We start from the raw sequence: 21,743 nt of genomic DNA, 5'->3' as shown, positions 1-21,743 counted from the left end.
AGGCAGAATTGTTTGGGGGGGATATGTCAAGGGGTATGAATATTTTCTGAAACCACGGTGACCATCTTAGCTAGCTTCTTTACATTGATTTGATGCAGTCAAGACGGGCACTACCAGATGGGATGATAGATGACCTATGGAATCTACAAGTTTATCTAACTAGCACCAGTCTGTATAGCCACTCTCTCCCTCCCATGTAAAACTCACCGACTCCTGCCCATCATACTGCTGCAATCAAGCGGCACCTAAGTCGTGCAGCAAGCTAGTTCCCAGGTTGAAACAATGTTATTAAAAAAAAAAAAAAAAAAAAAAGTGTACATGTATTTTGACAATTCAGATATTTGAAGAAATGTCATGATATTTGAATCGAGAAATTATTTAAAATTCCCATCCCTAGAATAAGGTGCATTTCGGACGCATCCCTTGTTTCCAACTCTTTTATTTGACTTAAGTAATCGTCTTCTGAATTTGAATGGACTTGACCCCAACACTGCAAATGGTGATGCAGTTCTTTTGAGAGCACTAAATGTAATGGAAGGTTTGTTTAATAGTAGATGTAAATCCCCTCAGATTATTTGGGGTCAGCTAAACTGCTTAACAGACTGGGCCTAAGTAATGGGCCAAGAACCACGCTTCGTCATGCATACTGAACTTTCCTATGTTCATAATTTGTCAGAAAGCAATATGGTGCAACACATCCCATTGTTGATTTATGATTAAAAAAAAATATTTGCATCTGTCCCATATAAATGAAGATCGAAACAAATGACAAACTATTGCTCAAAACTCTGAAAGTGTCATTGAGACTAATTGATAATGAGTAATTTGTATAGAACTTTTCCTAGTGCCTCAAGGTGATCTTACTCTTGTCCCAGATGCGGTTAAAGAAACATCGGTGGCACAACCGTATCCTGAAAACGCGCGACCCTCTCATCCTGTCCCTGGGCTGGCGTCGCTTCCAGACCATCCCCCTGTACCACATCGAGGACCACAACGGGCGCCACCGCCTGCTCAAGTACACACCGCAGCACATGCACTGTGGTGCCACCATCTGGGGTGAGAGCAGTTATGCGGCTGTAGTTTTAGTATCTGTTAGTTATTTGATTCAGGTGGCACCTTTTTCCTCCATTGCAACTATTCATCAGAGGGCTGTATCACATAGCAGGATCGCTACGTTAACCAGCTGAATTTGATGCACATTCAGATATAGCTTTTAATTACCTGGTTCCTTAAAGAAGACAAGTTGTAAAATGTTGACTGCGTCGATCCGGTTATACCATGCCTATAGAACTACATATCTCAATGAAGTCAGAAATATTAAGTTATTTCAGTTAACTTAATAAATGACATGCCCCCCTGGTCAGAATGACATGGATCCTAAATCAACTTACCTGTTAGAATATTGTCAAATAATGAATAAAATCTGAACCCGGTCCTTCTCTGCTGTGTTCCCAGGTCCCATCACACCTCAGGGCACTGGCTTCCTGGCTGTGCAGTCAGTCGCAGGAACTAAGGTAAGAATCACAGAGGCAGGCCACAAAGGAAATAATTACATGTAATCCTTTTACACTTGTGGGAATTGGGCTATATGTATAGGGCTAAATTGAAATGTTTCTTATAGAAGAAATATAAGATGCATATTGCATAACCATGGTAGAAATTGAAAGGGAACAGGTGGGAGATTGTGGAATGTATTAGACCAAAGGTGAGAACAACAGTTACCTGACACAAGACTGAATCCAAACATTACATTGTTGATACTGTTAGGTTCTAAATAAACAGAGTCAAAAAATTCATGGACACTCAGTAAAGCTCAAACCAAGTTTATTCACCCACTGGGTCATACAGCTGCATAAGACAAATAACATTCACACCGCACTGGTATATAACTCTTTCTCCTATGCTGAGCCCCTCCTTACACATATGAACAGCCAATACACCTCTGTTGCTATCCAGAAGATTGGTGATAGGTTCTTCCTCACTTCATCTAACCTGACCTCTGCCCAAATTCCTCACTCCTCCCCAACTCACGGCTGACATGTTGACTTGTACCAGACCGTGGCTCTTCTCCCATAGGATCTCTGATGGCTAACAATAACATATCCTGACAGAATGTAAACGTTCTACATTCCCCTCTCTCCTTGTGATACGGTTAAGGATATTTCATATTTTCAAGTTTAGAAGTCAGAACCCATCAATACTATGTTCATTTTACATGTACTGTACTTTTTACAGCATTTGTTGATAATGAAATATGAAAATACTCGGCATGCATTCAGTAACATAATAACCCAAATTTACCATGAATACTCTTATCAGCCACATACAGTGCATTCGGAAAGTATTCAGACCCTTTGACTTTTTCCACATATTATTATGTAAAATGCCCATCAATCTACACACAATACCCCATAATGACAAAAAAAATAAATGAAATGACACAATTACATAAGTATTCAGACTCTTTACTCAGTACTTTGTTAAAGCACCTTTAGCAGCAATTACAGCCTCAAGTCTTCTTGGATATGACGCTACAAGCTTGGAACACCTGTATTTGGGGAGTTTCTCCCATTTTTCTCTGCAGATCCTCTCAAGCTCTGTCAGGTTGGATGTGGAGCATTGCTGCACAGCTATTTTCAGGTTTCTCCAGAGATGTTCGATCGGGTTCAAGTCTGGGCTCTGGCTGGGCCACTCAAGGATATTCAGAGACTTGTCCCGAAGCCTCTCCTGCATTGTCTTGGCTGTGTGCTTAGGGTCGTTGTCCTGTTGGAAGGTGAACCTTCACCCCAGTCTGACATCCTGAGCAGGTTTTCATCAAGGATCTCTCTGTACTTTGCTCTGTTAATCTTTTCCTCAATCCTGACTAGTCTTCCAGTCCCTGCCACTGAAAAACATCCCCACAGCATGATGCTGCCACCACCATGCTTCACCTTAGCGATGGTGCCAGGTTTCCTCCAGACGTGACTCTTGGCATTCGGGCCAAAGAGTTGGTTTCATCAGATCAGAGAATCTTGTTTCTCATGGTCAGAGTCCAAGCGGCTGTCATGTGCCTTTTACTAAGTAGAGGCCTGATTGGTGGAGTGCTGCAGAGATGGTTGTCCTTCTGGAAGGTTCTCCCATCACCACAGAGGAACTCTGGAGCTCTGTCAGAGTAACCATCAGGTTCACCGGTACCATCACCTCCCTGACCAAAGCCCTTCTCCCCGATTGATCAGTTTGGCCAGGTGGCCAGCTCTAGGAAGAGTCTTGGTGGTTCCAAACTTCTTCCATTTAAGAATGATGGAGGCCACTGTTTTTTTGGTACTCTTCTCCAGATCTGTGCCTCGACACAATCCTGTCTTTGGGCTCTATGGACCATTCCGTCAACCTCATGGCTTGGTTTTTGCTCTGACATGCACTGTCAACTGTGGGACCTTATATAGACAGGTGTGTGCCTTTCCAAATCATGTCCAATCAATTGAATTTACCACAGGTAGACTCCTATCAAGTTGGAGAAACATCTCAAGGATGATCAATGGAAACAGGATGCACCTGAACTCAATTTCGAGTCTCATAGCAAACGGTCTGAATACTTGTGTAAATAAGGTATTAATGTTTTTTTTATATACATTTGCAAACATTTCTGATAACCTGTTCACTTTGTCATTATGGGTTATTGTATGTAGATTGAGTAATGTTTTGTTTACTCCATTTTAGAATGAGGCTGTAATGTAACAAAATTTGGAAAAAGTCAATGGGTCTGAATACTTTCTGAATGCACTGTTAGTCAAAACAATGACGAGGGTTTGAGTGAGAGGTGTAACTGGTGTCTCCAAGTGTCTACACACCTCTCCAAAGTGTGCACAGTTCCTAAGTCATTTCAATGCACTTTCATTACTCAAGGAAAGAGCCTTAGCGGAAGGCCTCGCCAATATTCATGGTAGCGCCTGGCGCGAAATACGAAAAACCCTAAATGCTATAATTTCAATTTCTCAAACATGACTATTTTACACCATTTGAAAGATAAGACTCTCCTTTATCTAACCACATTGTCCGATTTCAAAAAGGCTTTACAGCGAAAGCAAAACATTAGATTATGTCAGGAGAGGACCCAGCCAGAAATAATCACACACCCATTTTTCAAGCTAGCATATATGTCACAAAAACCAAAACCACAGCTAAATGCAGCACTAACCTTTGATGATCTTCATCAGATGACACTCCTAGGACATTATGTTATACAATACATGCATGTTTTGTTCAATCAAGTTCATATTTATATCAAAAACCAGCTTTTTACATTAGCATGTTTTGTTCAGAACTAGCATACCCACCGAAAACCTCCGGTGAATTTACTAAATTACTCACGATAAACGCTGACAAAAAACATAATTATTTTAAGAATTATAGATACAGAACTCCTTTATGCAATCGCAGTGTCCGATTTTAAAACAGCTTTTCAGTGAAAGCACATTTTGCAATATTCTGAGTAGATATCACGGCTAGCTATTTTGACACCCACCAAGTTTGGCCCTCACCGAACTCAGATTTACTATAAGAAAAATTGGATTACCTTTGTTCTTCGTCAGAATGCACTCCCAGGACTTCTACTTCAACAACAAATGTTGTTTTGGTTCGAAATAATCCATAGTTATATCCAAATAGCTCCGTTTTGTTCGTGCGTTCAGGTAACTATCCGAAGGGTGACGCGCCGGCGCGTTTCGTGACAAAAAATGGAAAATATTCCATTACCGTACTTCGAAGCATGTCAAACGCTGTTTAAAATCTATTTTTATGCGATTTTTCTCGTAAAATAGCGATAATATTCCAGCCGAGCGATGACGTATTCGTTCAAAGAGAGAAAGAAAAACATGGAGTCGTCACATGCATGCACGCGCCAGTGTCATTGTCCTCAGAAGGACCACTCTCCAAAACCCCTGCTGTTTTTCACCCAGAGACTGCAGAGCTATCATTCCACGTTCTGGCGCCTTCCTAGAGCCAATGAAAGCCTTAGAAAATGTCACGTTACAGCACAGAGGCTGTATTTTCGATAAAGAGGCTAAAGAAGGACAACAAATGGTCAGACAGGGCACTTCCCGTATAGAATCTTCTCAGGTTTTGGCCTGCCATATGAGTTCTGTTATACTCAGACACCATTCAAACAGTTTTAGAAAGTTTTCTATCCAAATCTACTAATTATATGCATATTCTAGTTACTGGGCAGGAGTAGTAACCAGATTAAATCGGGTACGTTTTTTATCCGGCCGTGAAAATACTGCCCCCTATCCCAAACAGGTTAAACTATTAGGTGCTTTTTTGAGCTCTCCTAGCTGTGCTGTTGAGGAAGTGAAGTAAGCACACTTGTAGTTTTTGTTTGGAACACCGCCTTGGATCCTAACCATCACACAATTACTGTTTACGCAGTCCAAAAATTGTCCATTTTATAAATCCCAATCTGAGTCTGCTGGGCATCATTTGAAAGCTTATTCTCTTGCCAACATGACTAGCTAAGATACGATCTCAGTTTTAGGCTTTCACAAGGCACTTCAGAGAAACAGTCATTTTGGTGCGTATAATGGAGTTGAGTGCGTGTTCTGCTGCAAATTTTCTTCACAATATGACAAACAAGCTCATTCTGTTCCAAACAACTCATGGTATTGATGCCTTGTCATTCTTGTAACTGTACATCAAAGATGGCGATCATTGACGTTTGTAATGTAAATTATGAGTTTTATAATATGGGAATGTGAAGTGCACATTTGGACTCACGGGAGTGTGATTGGCTTGTATGACATCAGTGTGGTATTTATTATAACCCTCAACGTCTTTTAGAACAGATAGAGTCCCCTTCATTTACAGTATCCTCACTCAGACAATTATTTTGTGTGCAAAAGTAGCCCAGTTAGCTGCAGGGACAGGGACATCTTGTTTCAGGTGGTGCTCAAGTTTAGAACATCTGTCAGGTGAATCCCGTAAAGCGGAGACCCTGAACTCTGACGTCATGTATAGCATATTACTGTACAGCCACTGTGTTACAATTAAGTCTTATCGGTGTCCAAATCTAAAATGTTATGACCCATATACGGGTAGAGGGTTATCATCCCTGACTTGGATGCACAACAGCAGTCAACCCCGAGGCTACGGCTGAGGACACAAACGCGTACAAGTAGTCCTGCTACGACCTCCGCAGAGCCATCAACTTGGCAAAAGGACAATATCGGGAACAGGGTGGAATCCTATTATACCAGCTCCAATACATGTGACAGGGGCTACAGTACATTAGACTACAAAGGAAGCCCTAGCCGTGATCTATCCAACGATGTCTTTCTACAAGACAAAGTCAATGCATTTTATACAGGCTTCAACAAAAACAACACAGAGCCCACACTAATCCAGAGGACTGGGTGATCTCTCTCTCGGGCTGACGTAAGGTTTTTAAACGGGTCAACACTCTTAAGGCCCTGGGCCAGACAGTATTCTGGGGCATGTCCTCAGGGCATGCGCAGACCAGCTAGCAGGCGTCTTCACTGACATTTTCATTCTCTCTTTGTCCCAGTCAGTAATTCCCACATGTTTCAAACCAACTGCCATCATTCATGTTCCCAAAAACTCTAAGGCATCTTGCCACAATGACTACCGCCCTGTAGCACTCACATCTGTAGTAATGAAGTACTTTGAAAGGCTGGTCATTGCACACATTAACTCAATCATCCCAGACACCCTGGACGCATTACAATTTGCATAGTGCCACAACAGATCCACTGACAACGCAATGTCAATTGCACTCCATTTTGCCCTCTCCCACCTAGAAAAAAGGAATGCATACTATGTGAGGACGCTGTTCATTGATTACAGCTCAGCGTTCAACACCATAGTGCCCTCCAAGCTCAGGACCTTGGAACTGAACACCCCCCTCTGCAATGAAGCGATGAGACAGCCTACAGGGAGGTGGTCAGAGACCTGTCCGTGTGGGACCAGGACAAGAACCTCTCCGTCAGCAAGACCAAGAGGCTGATCGTGGACTTCAGGAAGGAGGGGTGGGTGCAGATCCACATTGACGGGGCCGCAGTAGAGGGTCAAGAGCTCGGTGTCCACATCACTGAGGACTTAACTTGGTCCTCTCACACCAGCACAATAGTGGAGAATGAACGGCATTGCCTCTTCTCCCTCAGGAGGCTGAAATGATTTTGCAAGGCCCCTCAGATTCTTACCTTTTACAGCCGTTCCATGGAGAGCATCCTGACTGGTTGTATCACTCTGGTATGGCAACTGCACCGGCCTTGACCGGAAGGCCCTACAGTGGGTGGTGCGAAAGGCCCAGCGCATCACTGGAAGAACATGCATGCCTGGCAGTGTCTGAGAAAGGCCTGAAAAATTGCCAAAGACTCCAATCACCCGAGACATGGACTGTTCTCCATGCTCACGTCCGGTAGACAGTATCGATGAATTAAGGCTCAGACCAACAGACTTCTTAACAGCTTCTATATCCTGGCCATAAGACTGTTAAATGGCTAAACAACTACCCCCCCCTCCCCCCGCTGTTCAATGATTATTGATTGCCACTACCTTTTATTTATTTTATCCTGCTACCGGTTACTATTACTCTTGTTTACATGTATATATTGCCACTAGTATATTACCATAAGTATTTATATATTCCTGCTACCAGGCACTTTTCAGCCCTGTTTACATGTACAGTGCCTTCAAAGTATTCACACTCCTTTACTTTTTCCACATTTTGTTGTTACAGCCTGAATTTAAAATTGATCAAATTTAGTTTTGTCATTGATCTATACACAATACCCCATAATGTCAAAGTGGAATCTTTGTAGCTGAAATGTTTTGAGTCAAAAAGTATTCAAACCCTTTTATGACAAGCCTAAATAAGTTCAGGAGTAAAAACGTGCGTAACAAATCTCATAAATTGCATGGGTTAACATGATTTTTGAATGACTACCCAATCTCTGTACAAAAAGCAGATGCTAAATATCAATTTGAGTATGGTGAAATTATTAATTATCATTTGGATGGTGTATCAATACTCCCAGTCACTACAAATATACAGGTGTCCTCCTAACTCAGTTGCAGGAGAGGAAGGAAACTGCTCAGGGATTGCATCATAAGCCCAATGGTGATTTTGAAACAGCGTAATGGTTGGGATATGAGAACTGAGGCTGGATCAACAACATTGGTAGTTACTCCACATTACTAAACTAAATGACAGAGTGAAAATAAAGGAAGCATGTACAGAAGAAAAAAAATATTCCAAAACATGCATCCTGTTTGCAGCTAGGCACTTAAGTAATACTGCAAAAAATGTGGCAAAGCAATTCATCACATTTTGCAAGCATGGTGGTGACTGAATCATGCTGTGTTGTATGCCTGTCATTGTTAAGGACTGGAGTTTTTCCGTATAAAAAAATGAACTGAATAGAGCTAAGCACAGGCAAAATCCTACAAGAAAACCTTGTTCAGTCTGTTTTACACCAGACACTGGGAGATTAATTCACCTTTCAGCAGGACAATAACCTAAACCACAAGGTCAAAATCTATACTGGAGTTGCTTTCCAAGAAGACTGGGAATGTTCCTGAGTGGCCGAGTTACATATTTGACTTAAATCTACTAGAATCTATTGCAAGACCTGAAAATGGTTGTCTAGCAATGATCAACAGCCAATTTGACAGCGCTTTGAAAAGAATAATGGGCAAATGTTGCACTATCCATGTGTGGAAAGCTTACCCAGAAAGCTTCTACAAAGTATTGACTTAGATGTGAATACTTATGCAAATGAGAGATTTCTGTATTGCATTGTCAATACATTTGCAGAAGTTTCAAAAAATGTTTTCAATTTGTCATTATAGGGTATTGTGTGTAGAAAATAAATATATTTAATCCATTTTGAGTTCAGGCTGTAACACAATTTTTTTTTTTTAATAAGTCAAGGGGTATGAATACTTTCTGAAGGCACTGCATGTCTCATTCCGAGACGCTGTGTGCTAATGCCTCAATTGGTCAACTCTGCTGTCTAAAGAAAAGAGCGGGTTGTAGGTTGATTCTGCTGCTACGATCGGGTCACATGTAGCTGTGCTCCGAATCAATAATTACTTGGGTGCTGCCAGCCACAAATCTCGGTTTTGGAAGATATTGACTTTCTACCACTTACACTTCAGTCAATTTTGCATCTAGTACAAGTCTTTACAACTCATATAGATGCAATATCTTTTTCAACCAGAGAAGTTGTTTTGAGTTCAGCTCCTCTTTAAAATGTTACCATATTATGTAAATACCCGGTAAATAGTGAACTGGATATTTGTATTCATTTATTAGCACAATACGTACGTACAGCTGTTACACCAAAGATGGCTCATTTGCATTTGTCAAGAGTAACCTACAACAATGCACCAGTACACAGTATCGGTTACTTCAAGTAGGATCTTTAAGTTTTCCATTCTCTCTTACAGACCAGTTTCCGCATCGCAGCTACAGGAGTTGTCCTTGACCTGGACAAATCTGTGACCATAGTCAAAAAGCTCAAGCTGATTGGCTACCCATACAAGATCTACAAGAACACATCCTTCATCAAGGTAGGATGCACCTCATAGCACTACTGACATACCGTAGTTCAGCGACAATATATTTACTTTTTGTGGTAGACATTTGTTAATTTGTTGTAGAACAGGATAACAGAAATAATCGAACACTATGGACCAACTGTGTGTAAGTAATGGTGTATTAATATATAATTATTATTATTATTATTATTATTATTATTGTCTGTCGGGATAGCTTTCCCTCCATCTTGGACATTTTGGAAAAACGTATTCTCATAAACCTTAAATCCAAATAACATCAAATGATGTATGTATGCCCATGGTACATCTCTTAACCAATCCCTTAGCTTTTCTCAAACTAAGTTAAGAAATGGCTGGGTTATTGATAAATTAGGAAATACTTTAAACATTTTATGTTCATTACCATGATGAACCATGTTAAGTTTGGAATTAGTTTCCTTATTTTTTTAAGATCTCATTTAACAATTAACTTTAACTATGCTTAATCATAAAAAATCTTAATGGACTAAAATCAGATTCACTCCAAATGTGGTCTTTGGACCGATCACAATAGTCCCTAAAGAATGAGAAAATAACGTTGATGCATTCAAAGATGGCCACACTATACCAGTAGATGCATATTAGCACTAATATACTAAAATACTTATTTTTTAATTTTCAATAATGACATTTTACGTGTCTATTTTAACCACTGTAAATCCACTCCGCAGTGGCCTATCAACTTGAAACTTGTAATCGCTATCATGGACTTCCCTAAGATGAAACACTGTATTTGGTATTGATATCTCAAAAAACAAGGAAGCTATTTACTTATTATTTGCATATGTAACGCTAATACTTAATCCCCTGCAATCATCTTCTCATGAACCATGCATCAGATTCACTCCAGATTTTGTATTTCGACTCATTACATCAGTCTTCAATGGGTTAGAATTTTTGTTGTTGCTGCATTCATATGGCTGCACTGTACCAATAAACACACGTTAGCACATATGCTAATGCTAAAAATACTTTACAAATCTTCTTATGAACCATAAATCAGATTGACTCCAGATTTGGTATATAGACGGGTTGGTTGCTATGGGGCAAAACAAACTGGGTTGGCTTAGATTGTCGACAACGTAAACTATATTTCTTCTCCAATGGTTAGTATCTCAAAAACATTGTTACAGTTGTTGGTTAGCTAGCTAGTCAATTTTAGCCATATTAGTATTGACTTGAAATCAGTCCAAATACCTCAAAACAAGACAGGGTATCAATAACAAGATTAAACTAGCTGAAACGAGTCACTTACGATTCCCCACATGGCAGTTTCTTGTCATTGTTGGTAGCTATCTGGCCATCCAGAATCACAACTCGGGCTTCTGCCCCATTGATGCGTGCACATAGTTTTCGTGACGTTGTCAGCTAACCCATCTAATGAATTAGCCTCTAATGAATTTGAGAATGATTAGTTGCTGCATTCAAAGTCGACCACACTACACCACTAAATGGCCCTTATAGCCCTGGTGTGATAACTGAACCGATGAACATTGGGCCATGAAATTTGGTATGTAAACCTTATGTATATGTCCTTATTAGTTGTGTGAATATAAAGTCAGATCAGCCCTACTACTCTGAGTATGAATGAGACTCGGGTCCACCCCAAAAAATTAAGAAAAACATGAGCTTTACACCTGTTTTGTTCCCAGGGGATGTTCAACACCGTGCTGGAGGTGGCGAAATTCGAAGGGGCTTCCATCCGAACTGTCAGTGGGGTCAGAGGTCAAATTAAGAAGGCCCTGTCAACGCCGGCGGGAGCCTACAGAGCCACGTTCGAAGACAGGCTGCTGATGAGTGGTGAGCAACTGGCACAGTCTAGAGCATTTCATAGTCCCAAAAACAACCCTTAGCCCCCTCACCCTACCCTCTATGTGCTTGTGGATATCTGAAGGCTTGGATAGGAGAAAGTAATATGGTGAAAATTCCAGGAGTAGTAGGATTTACACAATTTGACAAATTCATGTATTGCCTGCAGCAGATTGCTCCTACTGTTTTGGTTGAAGCATTTTATGGAAACTAATATGGACGTTACAGTAATTTGCACGGAATACTGCCTTTATATTCCTAGCTAGTACTTCTGGGTGTGTTTACACATTGCGTCCCTGTGCTCCTGGTACATGTTGTTCATTACTCTTGTGTAGATATTTAATTGTGTGTTTGTAGATATTGGTTACCTGTGCTCCTGGTATATGTTATTTAGGGCTGTCCCCGACTAAAAAAAAATATTGGTAGACCGAAAGTCGTCTGTTCTTTTCACCAATCGACTGGTCAAAATTTGAAACCGTGTATTTTTCCATATAGACACACCCTATGTGCTTTTAATAAAATCAACTATATATGCATTGAGCTTGTCTGATGCTTTAAACTCAGTTTGATGAAATAAGACACATGACTGAGGGAGCCAGAGATCAAGATAACCAGAAGAAAAAAACCTTAACCTGTCCTGACCATCCTCCTACTAGCTTTTACAGATTCTGCTGTTACTCATCTGAAGTTTCCGGTAATGGGCTGTAGGAGGAGTTAGCAAACTTTCTCATGTGGAATGCAACTTTATCTTACCATTTCTACTGATCTGCATGCCAGTTATGTTTTTTGTATGTACATTTTCATGGAACAGTTTCATTTTATTTATAATAATGTCTTTGTATCTCTAAATCATTGTCATGTGGTTAATCAAAATTCTATCCAACTGAAAATGATGAACCTAAAAAGTAACTTCTGCCATTGCCAATTATGTAAAAATAGCCTATGAAGCTAACAAATAAAAACCTTGCAGCCTGCAGGTAGAAAATATCCTGATAAAAAATAAATATCCTATAAATCACATTGGCTACACGTGGCCTTTCTGCAACGAATTTGAAGCATTGTATTAACTTAGGTCCGGCCCAGTGTTGCCAACTAATTTTCAGGGTAAGTTGCTAGAGCTAGAGGCAGGTTGATTTGTTGCTAAATGACGTTGTGATGTCATTGCGTGATAACGTAAAACTGCGTCATTACGTAGAATACACAATAACGTTACTCAAATTGCCTGGTCATCTCGGCAAAAAATATGATTTGACATTTTGTTCAGGTACAGACTTACACTCTTTTCTGTACAATGTTTATTGATGTTGTACGTTCTGTTCAAGATCAAACATTCGTGACCAACTATATTCATTAGGTTTGGCTCGTCGAACCCGTACTGCTGCTGCAGTCAGCCAACAATGATTTGCTGAAATTGCTGCTGGTTGTGCACGAGCTGAGCGCCTGCTGTTGACGTCACTCACAATGCACTTCTGCAGCCAGGCACGTGTGTTGTAACATAGAATCGTTTTTGTGTCATATAGAGAGAAAATGCGTGCATTTTAGCGTTTGAGTCACTTTTCAAAAGTTGCTAAAAAAAAAAATTAAGTAGCTACATTTGTTGCTAGGTGCTGTTTGAAAAAAAAGTTGCCAGGGTAGTCTGAAAAGTTGCTAAATTGGCATCACTGGGCCGGCCTGAAGCGCCTTGCAATTTTGTATAAAATATCTGGGCCCAGAGGCCGTGTCTAAACTGGACAGTTCACGCAGCTTTATTATTCTGATCAGAGTTCTGTTAACGGAATTCCGTACGCGTGCATCTACGCCTACATTTACAACGTGTCCGGATTCCCTATTCCCGCGCTATATTCAAATGCCAGTATGCATTCTACAAACGGTAGAATCGGCAAAATATGGTAGCAGCACAACTGATGGCAGTAGATAACTACTGTAGCTAAGTAGCCAGATAACCTCTAGCTAGCAAGTAACGCTAAAGGGATTGCAAACGGGTTAGCATAACTCTAGCCAAAACAAATTTATTTTTTTCAAATATTAGCTAGCTGGCTAGTATTTGAGGCCAGCAAACACGTTACTCACACACTAGGAACGTATTTACGCCAACGTTATAATGAAAAGGTGCCTCGGTCCCAGAACAGAAGTATTCTTGAGACTGTACCCACTGTATACGCTTTCCGTAGCCTGATTGCGTCCAGACTGAGGAGAAATCCGCACATAATGCAGCCTGACCACCTTCTGAAGTGGTCAGTTTGATCTGAACACAATCGGACCACAAAGCAACTTTTGTGCATCTAGACAGTTTTTTCAATGTGGTCTTTTGTATTCTGATAGCAGAAGTCACATGTAGTGTCAAGTGTAGACATGACCAGAGTTTCCTAGCCAGTGAGCTCTGCACAGGAATTGTCATTTTCAATGGATGTAAAAACAGACTGAGGTGAACAAAACATTACTTTGAGAAGCTCCACAGCTCATTGGTGGTGGTGCGTTAAGCCAATCAGAAATTCTATCAGATCCCCAAATGGGCACATTTATATGTCAACATTTGATCAGGCCAGGTAGCCAATATGCCTACTTCTATGTGTAATCAGGTGTGTGTCCTTACTCAACATTGACAGGAGAGCTCCAAACAAAAGAGTGACTAAATTGACAAAACTCATAAATGGAATGAAATAAACCAAAACTTGTTTCTCAAGTGTAGCAAAGGTTGTGCGTTCTGAAAACAGTGTTCACTCTGACAATGATTAGTCTCGGCCTCCAATGGATTAGTTCACTGAGAAATATCTATATTTGCTACTGTTCGACAACAACAAAAAATCGACCAGTCAAATAATTGGGGTCAGCCTAATGTTATTAATTACCCTTGTTCATGTGTGTAGACATTGTGTTCCTGCGCTCCTGGTACCCGGTGTCAGTCCCTCAGCTCTACAACCCCGTGACCTCCCTGCTGATGCCAGCGGGCCAGAAGGACAGTTGGTCGGGCATGAGGACGGTGGGCCAGCTGAAACACGACCTGGGGGTCCGCAACAAGCCCAACACAGACTCACTGTACAAGGTAAGGCCAGACCGAGGTGGCAGCCAGAATACATAGAGAAAAAAGGAATGTCCGCTCACTGTTTTGCTGCTCTCAAACATGACCCTAATTCTAAACCTAACCGTAACCCTAGCAAGCAGTTGCATATCAACAGATAGTCCCCTATCGATCATCTACAGATGGTCAAACTATCCAAATAGTGTGACCTGATCTTTTGATGAAGCTCAATTTATTAAATATGGAGGCAGTTAGACTATCAACCGTTTATTGTTCACAAAAGGGGTGTTTCTATTAGGTATTTGGGGTGAATAACGTAAGACATTTGATAAGTAAAAATGGCGCATAGCAAAACATACCACACAAATTCATTTATGGGTACATTACCTACTTCCTGCCAATTCGAGAAGCATCCAGCTGGGCACTGAAGGCGCCGGGTCTGCAAAAGTCATGTGCGTGCGTCTGATGGTGTTTTTGCATCTCAGATGGCATGTGCGCAGTGCATTAACACTCTGGACCAGAGCTATACTCTATCACTAGCTCTGGTCCAGGATGTTAGTGCACTGCACACACATCAGTCTGCACATTAGCTCTGGTCCAGGACGTTTGTGCGCCGCACGCATATCATCTGAGCCACTACGTATCGTGGCCGATGTTGGGAAAGTGTTCAGGATTAATTTTGTTTTGTAATACGTTTTAGATACAATGTTAATTTCCTACTTGTAGTGATTTTTCACCGAAAATGTACAACCAAGCAACCACTGTTGCTTGTGCGTTAGCTTCCACCTTGATATATTGGCTACGCTAGCTAGCTGACTACTTCCCTCGCTGTAAGGTTAAAGGATCGATGGGAAAGCTGTGCTCGGCAGGAAGGGGCGAAGGACACTGTCCTGGTGTTGTGAAACACCTGCTTGCCATGCGTGCTCTCCCCACTAGACTATCACGCGGTGACATCCAGGTGGTTACCAATATAAGTTATTTCTCATAAAGGCTGCTATCCTACTTGGAATAAAAGAACTTGGAGCAAAACATTTGGCTACGTTAGCTAACACCAGCAACACTGTGATACAGCTGCCCAGTAGGAGGCACCTCCGGTTGGCAGGCACCTCGATACAACACCGGTCATTCGGCACAGGCTTGTCATCGTGCATCCCAAGGCATGTCACTGTGACATCCATGGTGACCAATATTACAAGTTTATTTCTCACTCGCCCATTAGAATAAACATCTCTTTTAACTAGCGCCCATCATTTAATATCTGTTTTACGAATGTGAAACCGAAGGCAACTTTCCACATTGCGTGGACAGTAAAGTTTGTCTAAATCTAATTTCACCACCCGTGCTGTTGGTGGCGTTTACGCTCCATCTTCTCTGGCACCATTTGACATCCGTCCTCAGCTCCAATGTCACAGTGTCTGTAGTATGAAAAGGTATCTGCTGAAGCCAGACTATTGGCCTGATTTGGATTCTGAACCTCTGACCTAACCCTTGACCATTTCTCCCCCCATTGGCAGCCGGTTGTGCGAGCGCAGCGCCACTTCAACAAGCTGCACATCCCCAGGCAGCTGCAGAAGGCGTTGCCCTTCAAGAGCAAGCCCAAACAGGACCAGCCCAAGGGCAAGACGCCCAAGGACCTCCAGAGGCCCGCTGTCATACGGGAGCCCCACGAGAGGAAGGTATGGGTCTCCTTACGGAAACGATAATGAAAAATCCCATTGGATTCTGTGATGTTTGTCAGATTTACTCATTCTCTTTATCTCTGATGTACTAATATGCTGTGAAAGCGAAAAACATAAATCACCGTATTTTATCAGAAACTGGACTGGCCGAGGTGCAGGCTTTTGTTCTAGCCCAGCACTAACACATTTGATTCATCAAATGGTGGTCTAAATCTGTGTAAAAGCTGGGCTGTAACAAAAACCTACATACTGTCGCCTCCCCATAATGTGGTGGGCACGCACACACACCAATAACTGTATATTTGAATGGACAAAGCCATTGATCACGGGACGCCATTCATTCCTATGTGAAGACTCCATAGCACATTGAAGCCAAATTTAAGTCAGTTAAGTGACATTACAGGCTCAGTGCTGCTCCCTCATTGAAGGACGACCCAGGTACTGCAGGCTGCCATTAGCAACTAATTATCCTTAACTTCTGTGTGATATTTTAAAATGGTTTCAAGGACATACAACTGGTGTATTGAAGTAATTATTGGTACCATGTTTGTCTTAGAATTATTTTTTTTACAGTAAGATGAAGACTGCCATTTTTTTCATTCACTATAATGGAGGGTCCTGTTTTCTGCCAACAATGCCTGCAGTACCGCAGTCAGCCTTGAACATTTTGTGGCTTCAATGACTGCCCCTGACACACACACGACACTGCATTTGAAATCTGAGCATGTGCCCTCTCTTGTTCACCAGGTGGCGGCGCTGCTCAACGCACTGAGCACGGTGCACAACTACAAGAGCAAGAAAGCGCACGTGGCGCAGCACGCTAAGCACAAGGACTTCCTGCGGCAGCGGGACAAGGCGGAGGAGGACAAGCTCAAGAGGCAGAAAGAGGCGAAGAAGAAGCTTTACCGTATGATGGGCCAGAAGGAGAAGAAGAGTCAGAGGTCCAGTCTGAAAGGGGCGCCGCAGGATGACTGATTTTTAAATCGATATGACTCTTAAAGACCAGCGTAATAACTTTTCGGCCTACCAATGGAATGGAATAATCCTCTGTTTAAGCATAATCTGTTGGGCTGCAGTGGAGTAGGGAGAAATTGCCCCTAGATGCTGATCTTGGGTCAATATTCCCCACTGATGGTTAAAGTGATACTTTGGGATTTTGGCAATTAAGCCTTTTGTCTACTTCCCTAGTCAGAGAAACTCATTCATGGATACCATTTTTATGTTTCTGCATCCAGTATGAAGGAAGGATTGGGGGAGGGGAAGCTGATCCTAGATCTGTACCTAGGGGAATCTTCACCCAGAGCGTCTTCAGTACTGGGGTAGGAGTGTAAATGCAAGGAATGAATGAACATCCTTCAGCTTCTGTAGCCTGGTTGTGTAATGTGGTTTTTCAAAGCCTGTTATTGACACCTCATTTCGAGTGGTTCCATAGAGGAACCAGAAAGAACTGTATATTAGTCATATCTCTACCACTCGTCTAGCTTCAATCTTGTGATGTTTTAATAAAAAATAAAGATATTACAAAAATAGTATGTTGTGAGTGCCTTAACTCTAAAAGAGCATACAAGTAAAGTAAGTGTAATTCTATAATATATTTTGATCGAGTAGAAGTTTCATAATGGCTAGGTTGTTACAAATGCATTGATAAGTGGAAGCACATGGCATTTCAGAAACTTTTGAAGTTGTGCCTGTCAGAGCGAACTCATCATGGATATAACCCGTTTTAGCATGGACATTGCCATTGAGGACTACCACCATTTTTAAAGTAGTCAACTGGGTGGGATACCTGAGTTGGGAGCATTCCGCCAATGAAGAAAAATGTACTACTTTAAAATGGAGATGGCCACTATTGCGCTGCCCATGCAGTCAGATGCTCTAGAGCCCCACAGCGGAGGTGTCATAATACCCTAATGGTCAAACAAGGTAATGGTAATCATTTGTCCACCATTCATTTTTCCCATACGGAATTTTAGAAACACTTAAAATAAGGGTTGTGTTTCGTGTAGGCTTAACCTGGTCGTACGTTTTGATATCATGCAAGGTGATTTATCAATATATTTGGCTCTATTTACTCTGATTCTAAAATGCTAATTAGACATCATGCAAGACTTCAAATCCCTGCAAGATCCTGCACGTCATCGCTAGCTGACACATTTGCTAACAGGTATTGTGTCAATTTAAAACTTGCACAAGACAGCTCACAGAAGTGTCAATTGTAAAGACATTTATTCATTACTAAATTTAGCTAACATTAGTCCAGAGATTCTTACCTTTGCCACTATTCGGCAGTCTCGTTCAGATCATCGTGACATTTGTAGTTCTTTATGATGGCCACATTAGCGTTTAATTCCTAGCGGTTAAATATAGGCGAATGTATTGATAAAAGCCACCTTGTCCTAGACTAGAGAAATGTACATGGTTATCAAAATGTCACTCCAGGATAAACCTACATGAAACACGTCCCTTATTATTTTCTAAAACCTCTATGGGGAAAAATGCATAGTCGAGATTGGAACCTTGTTTGACCGCTAGGTTTTATGGGTATGAAGACTCAACCTGTGGTACTTTAATATCAGATACAAAAAGGAGTCCTCTGTCTATGGCCTGTTGTCACACATCTGCCCTCTTTGGCTAGAATGGTCCCACCTGATCTCGCCTCCTCCCACCTGCCTTCCATCTTTGAGAACATGTATTTTCATTGTTAGTGGTCACTCGAATATAGATTAACACAGGCTAAGGAGATTTTATACGTTTTTGTTCTGAGATAGTTAACATGACCTTTATGAATGCCTTTTGTGCTTGTGATTACATGAATGCTTCAAAGTTCAAAAAGTGACGTTAGTGGATGAACATGATCTCATAGAATAAAACGTGTAAAATCGAAGCTTGTGTTTACCATAAACTGAAAAAGTCTCTCTAAAAAAAACTACAAAAAGACGCCATTACTATTGCGCTCTACAACAGCTGATCCAAAGGGGGTGTGGCAGATGTCAAACTGTTCTGCAGTAGGATACACTTGGGGACTCCCTAAAAATACGCCTCTTCGATGCAGGTTAGGAGAGCATTCTCACTAACCTTAACCCTTTCCCTAAACTTACTAGGTTAGGAGAATTAGGTTAAGGTCAGGAAAAGGGTTAGGGAAAATCCTCTCCTAACCTGCTACGAAAAGTCACTTTTGGTCGTAGCTGTATTGAGGTGGCGTTTTTAGGGGATCTCGTGTGCAACAGCTGATTACTATATGTCGCTAACTACAGTTATTTTGGCTGGATCTGACTCCAACACATCTGCTATGATGTGAAAATTCAAAATAGATGAAAGTACTATTGTGGGTCGCTATCATTGAGTTGCCTTCAACTATCCAGCACCTATTTTACATCCGTGCAGATAAAGCAAAGAGAAATACACTTCACACTTGATGCACTGTGGTACTACATTTTGGTTGTCTGTTAACTTGTCCCCATAGAGAAAGCATAGTGAATGGGTCATTCTTTGTGGTAAATAATATGGATACAATGGAAAAGATCATTAAAAGTTGTCAAATTATCTTATAAGCTATGCAGAACCAAAACACTGCAAGGTGGGAATCAAAAGTGCTTTATTAGTCTATCTGCAGATATTAAATTGGAGCTTAGTCACAAAACGTGGCAATTCCTTAAATTGTGTAGGCAACGCCATACACACTAACATAGAAAAAAAACTAAACGTCCCTTGTCTGTCACAAATGTTGAATAAAATGATATTTGAACTGCCGATTGTCTGTGGTGTTAGTCCACCAACTGGTCATTTTTTGTTGTTGTACATATCCACAGGAAAGTATTATTAAACCGATTTAAGTACATGCACGTGATGCATACTAACGGGTGTTTACATGGTTTTGTGTATATGGGTGATAGAAATGTCAACTTCAGTACCTGTGCTCTAAATAGTCGGGTAAACAACTTTCCAGTGGATATTGTCTAAAATTTCGAGCAGCTGAAGAACCAGCCACACAGACAACCGCTAAAGTAAGTTCAAATGTAATTTAAAACATTCTAGCTTGTAAGGAAAACTTTTTCAGTGCGTTGATTGTATACCAATAATTGGGCTCAAAGTCTGCCTAATAAATCAATCTTCTGCTCTCCTCCCAACAACACACAGCAAATCAGTTTTTCTGATCTACATCCCTTAATACAACCCAGTCCAATCAGCAGGTGATTGATGAGCCTAAATGGCAGAGGCTTAAGTCACCGTTTCAGTTTCCTCAGCACCTCTTTAGTCAGCTGCTTAGTGTATCTGTTGATCTTCCGGTGTCCTGGCATCCATCCCAGGAGAAAGCGATGGAAGTCTGTCCAGGCAAAGGCAAACATCTCCCTCCACTCTTTCTCCAGGGCAGCAAAGTCTACCTGCTTGGTCACTGATGCCCTCAGTTCTGTGAAGTAGTAGTCCAGCAGGCTGGGAACCTTCTTTTCAAGCTGTTTCTCCTCTATTTCCTCCAGGAGGTAGACGACATCCTTCATCCCACAGCCTCCGCCCACATACTGAAAGTCCACTGCCGCCACACCCTGCCCACTCCCAGAGAAGCAGAAGTTGGCTAGTTTGGCATCTCCGTGAACGATGGTCTTGAAGCGGCATTCATTGAGGATCCTGTCAATCTCCCCGGCAGCTGCTTTGAGCTGGGCGTCGTCCATGGCATTCAGCTCGTCAGGGCGTGTTTCCAGGTGCCAATAGGTACCTACGGGCCACAGCCCCTCTGGCACCACCCCCAGGAAGAGGCCATGGAAGTGGGCCAGCCAGCTGATGCAGGCCCTCATCTCTGCATCCCTAACGCTGGTTCTTCTCTGGTTGAAGCCCACCACATCCAGGTCCTCCAGAACTATCAGCTGTTCGTCCCCGTATGAACAAGCAGCCAGACAGGCTGGCATTCGACAGCCATCATTGGTGGAGTAGTTCTGGTACCAGTGCGTCTCCACTTGGTAGGACCTCACCTTGCGCATGTGAGACAGGTCTGTGTTCCAGCCTCCAGGGTGCTCGGCCTCCTTTGGGAACATGACATGTTTGACAACGACAGAGGGGCGGTCACAGCCATCTAAATGGACCCTGGCAATCTGGCCATAGCCGCTCCACAGCGTCTGGATTTTGTCACCAACTCGCAGAGCCTTTGCACCACACTCCTGCAGAATAAGGTCCTGATATTCTTGTTTCATCCTGAAGTCTTTCACCAGACCGAAAAATAACAGATTAGGTTATGTCAAAATCTGTCAAAACTACAGCTTTTCACAAGATTGATACATTTAGGTAGAAAAGTGTTGACTGAAGGAACAACAAAGTAAGCATGCACACAGTTTGATTGAATAGGAAATGCAAGTCTATGCGTTTCACACACATGGAGGAAATTGAACTTCGACAAACTATTTAATTAAGGACAATCTTTCAAATCCACACACCGCCATCTCACGAGGGACACAGTCAAAACATTAGTTAACAACGCCAATGTGCGTAAAACTCACGATGGACATGTGTTGCAGTCGAGTTGTTTTGTATTACGCTTCGATCATGAATACCCTTCAATGTGGAATGAAGATTTACATCGATCAATGGCGCAATACTGCCACTAACTGGATTGGAGGGTAAAATCTCTCGTCATCGTTGGAGCTACCCGGAAGCTA

At 41.8% G+C, this 21,743-nt stretch overlaps 2 protein-coding genes across 2 annotated transcripts in view; one reads left to right on the top strand and one right to left on the bottom strand.

Annotated features, from left to right (window-relative positions):
* LOC106605356 (ribosome biogenesis protein BMS1 homolog) overlaps positions 1-17,627 on the top strand; it is a 38,653-nt gene extending 21,026 nt beyond the window's left edge. Inside the window, exons 16-22 of the mRNA XM_014200877.3 lie at positions 876-1,056; positions 1,456-1,514; positions 9,442-9,564; positions 11,244-11,391; positions 14,268-14,443; positions 15,934-16,095; positions 16,846-17,627. Of these exons, the coding sequence (XP_014056352.3) occupies positions 876-1,056; positions 1,456-1,514; positions 9,442-9,564; positions 11,244-11,391; positions 14,268-14,443; positions 15,934-16,095; positions 16,846-17,073 (1,077 nt within the window). The 3' untranslated portion in view covers positions 17,074-17,627. The remainder of the gene's footprint in view (positions 1-875; positions 1,057-1,455; positions 1,515-9,441; positions 9,565-11,243; positions 11,392-14,267; positions 14,444-15,933; positions 16,096-16,845) is intronic.
* Positions 17,628-19,676: 2,049 nt separating this feature from the next.
* Positions 19,677-21,704, bottom strand: pkdc (protein kinase-like domain containing). The gene is made up of 2 exons (XM_014200876.3): positions 21,585-21,704; positions 19,677-21,289 (listed from the first exon to the last, which is right to left on the bottom strand). Exon 2 carries the CDS (start codon positions 21,279-21,281, stop codon positions 20,322-20,324), a length of 960 nt encoding a protein of 319 aa, XP_014056351.2. The 5' UTR covers positions 21,282-21,289; positions 21,585-21,704; the 3' UTR covers positions 19,677-20,321.
* Positions 21,705-21,743: the final 39 nt, after the last annotated feature.

Source organism: Salmo salar, chromosome 05 (assembly GCF_965601325.2).
Source record: "Salmo salar chromosome 05, fSalSal1, whole genome shotgun sequence".
Lineage (NCBI taxonomy): Eukaryota > Metazoa > Chordata > Actinopteri > Salmoniformes > Salmonidae > Salmo > Salmo salar.
Note: the sequence above shows the minus strand (reverse complement) of the source record. Positions and strands in the feature narration are given on the sequence as shown.

Bases quoted from the DNA above. Each gene is read 5' to 3' on its own strand.
- pkdc (XM_014200876.3), bottom strand. From the start codon at position 21,281: ATGAAACAAGAATATCAGGACCTTATTCTGCAGGAGTGTGGTGCAAAG.